We start from the raw sequence: 10,779 nt of genomic DNA, 5'->3' as shown, positions 1-10,779 counted from the left end.
ATTCTGAGTTTTTTTTTTTTTCTATAAATTCTGAGTTTATGTCTCACCCACCACAGAATTAAAAAAGAAAAAAAAAGTGACCTTGTATCTCTCACTTTGACAGTCTTGCAAATCTGAGTTAATATGAACAATCTTGCATAGATAACCAATAATGTGCACTGTGCTGTAATCTTGAATCTTTTCTAGTACTCTGTGGCAGAACATTTATCAGCAAAATGTCCTGTTTTTTTCTTTGTTCTGTGTTGTACATGACTCAGAGACCCGTTTCAGCCCAGAGCAGCATGTATAATTAGTCAATGTCCTCACCTGCCTGCTAAAACAACTGGGCAAAGGCTGAGAACATGGATACTGAGACATTTACTGTGTTGTGGCGCATGCTGCTCCTATAAGCTCCAATCCATCTATATCTGTCATTCTACCATTTGTTCCATCACTGTAATTATTGTGTTGTTCATCAGTGGTACTCAACCTTTGTAACTTAAAAGACAGTATTTCTATATAGCCATTTATGTTTTTGTACTTTTGCATATGTTAACAAAGCTAATAACAAAGCTATTTTCTTGATGGTGCATATGTTTTTCGGATTCTGAATTTGCAATTATGGATATTCTTAGTCATTTAAAACCAACTTTTAGTTCAGTGGTTATGAAGAGTGGAAAGAAATCCTCAGAATATGCCAATGCAAATATTTTCTGCTGACAGTTGCTGAGGGGGATAGTTGATATGGATGAGAGTTTAAGATTTGATATAATTGTTTTTATAATTATTTTTTTATTTTTTTATTTTTCTATGTTAATATTCATGATTAGAGGTAGTAATAATGTGCAAGTTGCAAAGCATACAAAAACATAGTGGTTTACATTTTGCACTGTTTTATCATTTTAATTGTTTAATAATCATAATAAAAGGCCAACTGCAAAATATATTGTGCTGCAAAATTAGTATTGTTGTTTTTATATTTATTAAATATTAATATACTTTATATGTTAATATATGTATTATTAATTATATGCAAAAATTGTGCTGTTTTAAGATTATTAAAATAATCACTTCACACTCACTAAAATTAAAAGTTTGTTGTTGTTTTAAGATTATTAAAATAATCACTTCAAGTTTGTTGTTATTATTATTATTACATATTAATATATTATACATGTTTATAGTTTAATGCATTATTATTATTATTATTATTATTATTATTATTACTATTACTATTATTATTATGTCAGCATATTAACATACATGTTCATATATTAATTAGCATTTTTATCTTCTTTTTTTCTGCTTTGGCACCTGTTTAAGAACAACTGATTTAAAGAGAATATGAAATTGGACACATTGCATTTTTATTCTTGTAATTAGCTTTGCCTTTCCAACAGTGTTATTAGCCCTTTTCCCAACACACACACACACACACACACACACACACACACACACACACACACACACACACACACACACACACGCACAATCTCTGTTACCTGGGCAACCTTGTTAGGGTGGAGGAATACTTCTTACCACCTACATTTCCCTCCTCCCCCCTCCCTCTCTCTCTCTCTCTCTCTCTCTCTCTCTCTCTCTCTCTCTCTCTCAAGGGAAGTGCAGGAAGTATAGCAGCTCAGACACATTCAGACTCAGCCATCAGACCACACTTCCCTCATCCTCACTCTCCTCATCCCTCCATTCATCCTTCTCCCTTCTAATTCCAGTAATCTCTTTCTCTTCTTCCCTTCTCATTGCCCTCAGCACTGTCTGTCTCTCTTCTTTCCATCTCTTTGATTGACTTTGACAAAGTTTGAAGCATGGGCTGTGGGAATTCCACCTCTGCTAGCACAGCTGCAGGTAAGTGTGCTGCTTTTCTGCCTTCACGTCTGTGTGTATGTGTGTGTGTGTATGTGTGTGTGTGTGTGTGTGTGTGTGTGTGTGTGTGTGTGTGTGTGTGAGAGAGAGTCTGTTTGTTGGTGTGTGGGGGCTCTGTAAACAAGCCCATGTCTGCTCATGTGAGTTTAGGCATCAGTCATCTTTCTCTCCTCCACTAACCATTGGCTCCTGGCCAGATGCTCTCATGTTGTGAATGGGAGATCTCAGTGTCTGTCAGAACTGAATCATTCACACATCTAGATTCACTCCATCCGGTCCTTGAAGATTTATCCTAACAGTTTTTTTAACAGTTTGAAATAAAGATAGTTTTCTTTGAGTGCGGTCAGGTGTTTTGTGCTTGGAGGTCCATTGAGGCTAAATGATATTCATGAATGGTGTTTGTTTACTCTGCTTTGAGAGGATTGCATGATCCGTGAACTGTTTACGAGACTGACGTGTCTCTCTCGGCTGGACGTGTGTGTGTGTGTATGTGTGTGTGAACGTTCTGTCCTCAGTCAGTCTTCAAAAATCAGCAGAGTTAGACGGTAATCTGAACAGCGCTTCAGTATGAGTCATCTCAGACGGATACGCACACACAAACAAACAAGAGCCGTGGCGGGATTGGGCATGAATCGATATGAAGAGCTTTGTGAGGGTCTTAGTGGAGTCATCAAACACTGTCATTTTGAATAACATTTTGAGCATTACAGGTTGATGAAGAGATGTTACTTGCATGGTACTGTAAATCAGACTTGTGTCTGCAGGAATTCATGGATTTTTAGCCGTATCAATACAGATGTTGTTTCCATTTATTTCAAGTTATAATGTTTATCGTTACAGAATGTAATCTAATGATTGATTGTAATGTAATGATATATGTAAAGACTATGGTCTAATATTTCTGTGGAGAGCCAGCCAATATGTATTTTTGCATTCATAAAAAGGTATGCTATTAATAGACACTTAACGTAATGATATATGTAAAGACTATGGTCTAATATTTCTGTGGAGAGCCTAAGTTTTTATTACATGAAATAGCTTCAATTATACAAATCCAAAAAAAAATGTAAAAAAATTTTTTGGGGGGGTATTTAGGAAAACGTTGCCATATGGCAACAGTGTACCACAATGGAAAATGACCAAAAAAGTAGTTTTTCTATTAAACTATGATTATCTTTTCTATTTAAATTGACATTTCTTTTAGATATTGATAGATTTTTATACTTGGAACTCATGCAAACCAAAAGTAAGCAGGTTCCTATCATTTAACCTTCAAAATTACTTAAAAGTATTATAATATGCTTGCAAACGGACAAAAAAAATTAGCTTTTTGTACCATATATGCATATCAAATTCATCAACTTTTTATTGTTTTACATCCACAAAGATTCCAACAACAAAAACAAGTCTTTTTGAAAGTATTTTATACAAGTTAAGTAAATGTATGGTAGCATGGAACATGCACTAATACCAAGTAGAACATGAAAACATAAAAATTCAGGTATTACGATAGGGGGGCTCCCTGAAGTAAAGTGAAAGTGAAAGTTGTGACATTTGCAAAGTATGGTAACCCATACTCAGAATTGGTGCTCTGGATTTAACCCATCCAAGTGCACACACACAGCAGTGAGAAGTGATAACACCCATGAACACACACCTGGAGCAGTGGGCAGCTATATCCAGCGCCCGGGAGCAACTGGGGGTTCAGTGCCCTGCACAAGGGCACTTCAGCTATGGGTATTGAGGGTGGAAGAGAGCGCTGTTCATTCACTCCCTCCCACCTACAACCACCGAGACTCAAACCGGCGACCTTCGGGTAACTAGTCCAACACTGACTTTTAGGCCACAGCTGCCCCTCAGTGTGGGTTTTCCCAGTCCATCACTGTGCACATGTCTCAGTCCAACTCAAGTCACATTTCATGACATCCCATGAAACTGCAAAAAGCAGTTCCTTTCAGCTGTGATGCAAAGGTGCAAGTCACATTTGCTGCTCTTCATGCGGACGATCCCCCTTCAGCCAGGGTATTTGTACTTCCCTTTTTCTCCATGACAGGCCAACTCTGCACTCTTCCTATTGCCCTTTCCATAAAATATAGCTGTATTCATTTTCTGAAATGAAGACATAATTGTGTTACTTTATACATAAATACGACTATACTACAATAAACACTTCAAATCTTTAAATAACTGTGATAATTTTATTGATGCTACTGTCTATAAAAAATCCCAATGGGGAAATACATTACTGCAATTCCACTGTGGTACAGTGTTGCCATATGGCACACACCTTTTTTCCATAGTGGTACAGAGTTGCCAAATGGCAACCTTGATATTTTCTTAATTTACAGTAAAACTATGTTAGACAAAATTGATTTATGAATGAAAATATCTAATTTACTTACCAAAGATTTTGCAAAAAAATCCCCCTTGAGAAAAGATGTTTAGAAAATTAGATTAATAGAGCAATTTCTGGAGCACTTCAACAGGTGTCTTCTGTGTGAGGGTGATAGTGGGAAAAGGAGTTTTGGGAGGACATTCAGTTGTCATGTGACTTAAAAACAGCACATCATTGGCTACCTTAAGGCGTACCCTTTTAATTCCCATAATGTGATATATCGTAGTTTTTTTCAGAATAACAAGGAAATGAGTATAAATTAATTGTTGCCATATGGCAACTCCGTACCATAGAGGGTTATATTTTTATTGTTGCCTTATGGAAATTTCGTTTAATTTAGGGTTATGTATGCGTGAATAATGATGCACACACACACACACACACACTAGTGTTCGTTTAATGACTCATAGTTTGATTGACCAGACATTGGATGGAGGTCTTGTCATACCAGCGAATTACACTTTTATTATAGCTTTATTACATTGTAATAACATATTAATGACATATTAATTGCACTTATTTTATCAGTTTTATTTTAAACAAAATGTGTGATTTGTGTTTTTATATAGGTTAAGCAGATGAATCAGATTCCAGAGAAGAATAAATATGTTCTTTTACAATTACTTAGTGTATGTACTATATATTTTACGATCAAATAACATGTGGCATGACTAATTTGTCTTTGTTGATATCTGCAGGTCCATCTGAGTCAGCTAAAGATGTGTGAGTATTGCCAGAACAGCAAAAATATACTGTGCAACCCACAGTTTTCACGAAAATGTCAGTTATTGTAACTTAAAAAAAAAAACATTAATAAATAATAGTAATAAATAAATAATATAAATGTACAATGAGTGAATATACACAGAAAATACATAGTGCTGGGTAGATTGATTACAGATTACATGATGAAAATTGCAGTTAGTGAAGTAATCTACATATTTTAAGTAATATATTCTGACTACTTTTTTGTTTGTTTGTTTTATACCTACCATTGCCTTTTTCCAAAAATTCAGAAGCCTAAATGAAGCTAAATATTATAACAAATTGGGTTTTCGGAAACTGAACATTATTAATTTTCATTAAAGAGAAAATTATTAGGGAGAATTAGGGAGAATCAATAAATGATGAATAATTTACTGCCATTTTATGAATAATGTGCAATCATGTAATCCATAAAAATTGACTTAAAAAAAAAAAAAAAAAAAAAAAAAATCTGATTACGTAATCCAGATTACATGTAATAAATTACTACCCAGCACTGTGTGTGTGTGTGTGTGTGTGTGTGTGTATATGTATATATGTATATGTGTATGTATATGTGTATATATATATATATATTAATAAATTACTACCCAGCTGTGTGTTCAGTATTAACAAATGAAAATAACTGTATTCTGGAATTGAGGTGACAAATTTTTCTGAAATCTCTTGATTTTTTTCAAAGGCTCTGACTTCAGAGAGAGAGAGAGAATGAGATAAACAGGAAGGAAGATGCTAGTGATCCTTGCAGTGTCCTTCAGTTTTTGCAACTGCTTGTCAATCAATTTCCCTTCTGAGAAAAAAACATAGTGGGGTTTTGAACACTGCCTGTCATTTTCCAAACAGTTCCTGGAATTATTCTCTCAAATCTGAACAACAAGCACCCACACAGCAGGAGAGATTTTTGCGCGCACATATCTGGGCCTTCACTGCCACAAACACACACACACACACACAGACACACACACTCACCACAATAGCACACTATCACTGATACATCATACATGTTTACAAGTCTCTTTTAAAAACAATGTGAGATTTTCAATACTGTTAAGACAATAGCAGCTCTGCTAATGCAATTCTCAGAGCTTCTAATCAAGGTTCTCTGTAGGATAATCTCTTCAAAAACTTGATGCATGAACCTTCAAGACTTAATGAATCAAACAATTAGCAAGATATGATGGTCCAAATTTGTTCACTCAAATGTAATCATTCATTCTATACCCTGAAGGTTTGTTGCTATTCAGCTTTTCACAGTGATATGGATAATAAAGCAACAAACTTTTATAAGTTTTGTTTTTCACCTCTTACATCAGCCCATCGGATCATCTCTTGGTTCTGTTCTGGTTCTGGGCCCACAGGCAAGACGATTCATCTGTGGATGATGAGAAGAGGAGGAATTATGGTGGAGTGTATGTGGGCTTACCTGCAGACCTCAGCAATGTGGCCACTGGACAAACACCCTCCACACACAAAGGTGAGAGACAAGCCCAGCTTGTCAGCATCTTAAACAAGAATAGTGCTTATCTATGAATTTACAAAGTGGCATGATGTTCTAAGTCGAAAATAGATCTATTTATGACTTGCAACTATTTTTCTCTCCGTACCTTATTAATCTAATGAGATATACATACACATTTTAAAAGAGGAAGAAGGCTTGAGGAAGTGCAAGTGTGAATTCAGTCAGAATGAAGCTTCTTCACTGTCCTAAGAATCAGCCTCCTCTTCCTGAAACTCATTACTCGCACAATGGAAACCAATTTCCTCAATTCTCTCTGGTCTCATGTCAAGAATTAACAGAGACATGGAGAATTCTTAAAAAAAAAAAAAAAAAAAAAATCAAATTAAAGCAATGAATTATATTTAGGACTGTAGTGTGACTTGAGACACTTTACGTGTGTGTGTGTTGGGTGAGTTGTTCCTGGAGGCTCTGGGATGTGTTAATTGGAGAAACATCTCTCCGCAGGGAAAGCGGAAAGTGCTGAGTGCCAAAAAGAATGATAACAAAGCTAAAGGTTTGTGTGTGAGGGGAACACATAATCAGTGTTGTTATACTGTAGGTAACTAAAACTAAATTTGTTAAAATCATTTTCGGTCACTGAAATACTGAAATAAAACGAAACATTAATTAGAATTAGAATACTAAAATTAGCCTACTAAAAATAAAACGGAAATAAGAACTTGGCCTAATTAAAGCTATAGAAATAAAAAGTGCAAAACAGTGCAACAAAATTACTTAATTACTAAAAATATGTATGTATGTATGTATGTATACATGTATGTAACTAATGCATATTTTCATCAACAGAATAATGATATTCAGAGCTGAAGGCACAGATAAAGGTAAGCCCATCTTTGCTTTCTTACACAATTAAATCATTATTTAGCATTGTGGCTTACAATTCTTACACATTTGAGTGTTTAATTTTACATCTTTAAAAAAGCAAAGCAAACAACATAAATCATATGACAAAACAAGAGCTGCCTACAGCCTACATAGGCAGCTAGCTTCTAAGGAAACCTAACTTTAATAAGTGATGCTAGGCAGCAACTCTGTGTGACATGACTCAGTGGATTTTGACATTAGCATGTCACTAAGCTAACAGTGCAACTCTCTAAAAGGCATGAAAACACATAGCACACACACATTGAGTACAGTAGCCCACTATGAATTATACTGAACTAATTTTAAACAACACTAAATTAAATATAAGTATGTTTAGACTTTGTTTTTCTTACTTCGTCCAACATCTTTGATTTTCTTCACTGAACTTACTCACTCCAAGAAAGATGTATGTGATTCTGCCTAAAAACTGAGTTAAAATAAGGTATTTGACACCCATATGGAACAGATTTTGGGAAAAAGTGCTGGCTAAAAATAAAGGGTTCCAAAAGGAGGGTTTTGCAGCAATGCCATAGAAGAACCATTTCAGGTTCCCCAAAGTGAACAGTTCTAAAAAGAACCATTCTTTTTTCTTAGTGTAAAGAACAATCTAAAGAATGTTTTCCCACTATACAGTATACTCTTAAAAATAAAGGTTCTTTATCGGCATCGGTGGTTCCATGAAGAACCTTTAAATTCCATGGAACCTTCCATTTTACAAAAGTTCTTTAGTTTATTAAAACATTTTTCACACTAAGAAAAAAAAGGTTCTTTTAAAAAACAAGTACTGAAAGGTTTTTATTTTTATTTTTTTATTGCATCATTACGGAAACTTCCTCTTAGAACCTTTGTTTTTATTTAGTATATTGTGGACTGCAAACTAAGGTTTCAAGGTTTTTCATGGCCACTTACTATCCTTATCAGAGAAATATTTTTTGGATAGATACACAATGCATTTGTGTGTACATTGACTGCACATTTTCTCATTTAACTCTCAGGGCTTTCCAGAGGGAATCTTGGCTGAAAATTGCTGCGTAATAATCTCAAAAGGACGCAATTTTCGTCATCGTTGATTGGCTTGTTGGGACTCGCCGGAATCCTCTGAGAGCCAATCATCTAATTGAACTCTCTGGAAACTGAGCTGGAATAAGTTCAGCTGACAAGGTCAGAGGTCAAAGACAAATCTGAGTTTGTTAGCATCACTCAGCGCTTTTAAGGGCAAGTTCTACCAGCACCTTGCTTCTCAGGACAATGACACACAGGTGTTAATGACAATCACAGAGCAATGAAGATGCTAAAAATGTGTCTCTGAGCTCAAACCTGTTCCCTCACAATATTGCTCGGAGGTTTCACAAGGGTCAAGTGGTTTTCAAGAGGGAAATGGGACTCTTAAGGCACTATGTGTGCACTCACGAGTCTGTGTTTTTGTTCTTTCACTCTTTCAACATGATACACATCCTTTCAGACATTCTCCTTTAGTCTTAAGAAAAAAATCCATTTTGTAAGAGTAATGTTTGCAAGATGGCTAAAGAGGTACATGAAGTGCCTTCGAAGGAGCTTGTTGCTGGTCTGTCAGGTGAGTCCTCTTAGTGCTTCTTCAAAACCTGCACTGTCTTCTGGAGGTGAAATCAAGGGTTATGTGTTTGTGATTGGGTTTAAGGTCCCTCCATCTCGCTAATCCAATTAGAGTGACCCAGTGAGAGCCGAGTTTTACAGCGAGTGTATCTGTGCTAGCAGCGCCTGACCTGAGAGAACTCAGAGGACAGTGTAAGTAGGCCAGCTGGAACTCACGCTCCTGTGACACAGGGAGAAGAGATGAGGAGAGAAAGACAGAGAGTGATAGAAAGACAGAGAGCACTTGAGCCAGACTGTGTCACAGCGGGTGCTGAATGAGACACCGATTCCTGAGGGATGGCAGGATGTGAGCCGACACTGTGACACGGGTTCTAGCTGAACTCCCATGAAATCACTTTCCTCACTCCTTAAAGAGACCCAGAAAGAAATGTGGTTGTTATATATTGTTCCAAAACTGTATACTTTTTATTTTCTTTTGTGTGACACAAAAGGAAGAATTTTGAAGGATGCACTGGTCATTTTAAGGACTATAAAAGCATCATTAAAGTAATATAATTATGTATTTTAAATTTAAGTTTGGGGTCAATAAGATATATATTTTTTAAAATAAGTATCTTATGTTCACTAAGTCTGCATTTATTTGATCAAAAATACAGTAAGTAAATATTATTACAAATTGAAAGAACTCTGTAATATATTTTAAAATAGAATTTTTGATGGTAAAGCTGAATTTCCAGCAGCCATTATGTGTCTTCACATGATCTTTCAGAAATCATTCTAATATGCTGATTTGCTGCTCAAAAAACATTTCTTATTATTGTCCGTGTTGAAAATAGTTGTGCTTAATATTTTTGTGGAAAACAAAAAAAAAAATTTTTTTCAGGATTCTTTGATGTTCAAAGTAAAACAAACAAACAAACGAAAAAACAACAACATTTATTTGAAATAGAAATCTTTAGTAAATCTTTACTGTTGTTTCGATCAATTTAATGTGTGAATTTATTATTGAATTAAAGTACTAATTTCTTTCATAAAATAAAATCTTTCTGGCCCTGAATTTTTATATTTATGTACATATACACATACTGTATATTGTAAAAGAACAGCAAACTGTAAGAGCATATGAATGTATGAACCCTTTTCCCTATTTTTAGACAGAAGGGAATCAATCCTCCCCCCAATATGAAGTACATTTGCACTTGTCCTCTCACACACTCTTCTTAAGTGTGTGAAAGCTCTTTCACACATCACAGATGAGAGATTCTAAAAATGAACGTGTTTCTCAGGTGCAGCTCTCACCAGCAACCTCACATGTAAAGCAGTAGTTTCTTGGAAAATATTTGACCCTGAACCCTTTTTTCTGCTTCTTGAGTGGCTACAGTGCCACCAGCGACTCTCCCGAGTGACTGTTCAAAGGCAAAATGTCTGGTGTGATTGTTCCAGTGATTTTGCTCAGTTGTTTGAATAGACTTTTTAAAGATGGGCTTTTTTCTCTCAAGAAAGGTGTAGCACTATTGCTCTGTTAAAACACTGCTCTTTTTTGTTTGAGCATCCCAGCAGCAACACTGGCTCAACCAATGGCTTGAATTTAGGCAGGACTTGTCATTTGTCTGAAAACTGGCAGAGGAGGAATGTGAGTACTAAAACCTGATTGAAAATTGTAAATTATTATTATTATTATTATTATTGTAGTTGTTATAGGAGCTATTAGTGGCACATTACATCTTTAAATAAAAATTTCTCACAAAATTTCAAAAACAATCTGGTAATTTAACATTTCCCTTAAGATTTTAGGGGAAAAGGT

General features: G+C 35.4%; 1 protein-coding gene across 2 annotated transcripts; it reads left to right on the top strand.

Moving 5' to 3' along the window:
- The first annotated feature begins 1,408 nt into the window (after nucleotides 1–1,408).
- LOC109068132 (overexpressed in colon carcinoma 1 protein homolog) lies at nucleotides 1,409–9,632 on the top strand. Of its 2 annotated transcripts, none has more exons than XM_042722813.1 (5): nucleotides 1,409–1,842; nucleotides 4,954–4,978; nucleotides 6,334–6,494; nucleotides 7,326–7,360; nucleotides 8,399–9,632. In XM_042722813.1, exons 1-4 carry the CDS (start codon nucleotides 1,803–1,805, stop codon nucleotides 7,328–7,330), a joined length of 231 nt encoding a protein of 76 aa, XP_042578747.1. In that variant the 5' UTR covers nucleotides 1,409–1,802; the 3' UTR covers nucleotides 7,331–7,360; nucleotides 8,399–9,632. The 2 variants fall into 2 exon arrangements, with proteins under 2 accessions (XP_042578747.1, XP_042578748.1); XM_042722814.1 differs by having other exon boundaries at nucleotides 1,472–1,842; nucleotides 6,379–6,494; nucleotides 8,399–9,631.
- Nucleotides 9,633–10,779: the final 1,147 nt, after the last annotated feature.

This window comes from Cyprinus carpio, chromosome B4 (assembly GCF_018340385.1).
Source record: "Cyprinus carpio isolate SPL01 chromosome B4, ASM1834038v1, whole genome shotgun sequence".
In the NCBI taxonomy this organism is placed as follows: domain Eukaryota; kingdom Metazoa; phylum Chordata; class Actinopteri; order Cypriniformes; family Cyprinidae; genus Cyprinus; species Cyprinus carpio.
This window is presented reverse-complemented; position numbering and strand designations above follow the sequence as displayed.

Bases quoted from the DNA above. Each gene is read 5' to 3' on its own strand.
- LOC109068132 (XM_042722813.1), top strand. From the start codon at position 1,803: ATGGGCTGTGGGAATTCCACCTCTGCTAGCACAGCTGCAG. The intron at 1,843-4,953 runs GTAAGTGTGCTG...TGATATCTGCAG, and splicing joins CTCTGCTAGCACAGCTGCAG to GTCCATCTGAGTCAGCTAAA. The intron at 4,979-6,333 runs GTGAGTATTGCC...CTCTTACATCAG, and splicing joins TCTGAGTCAGCTAAAGATGT to CCCATCGGATCATCTCTTGG.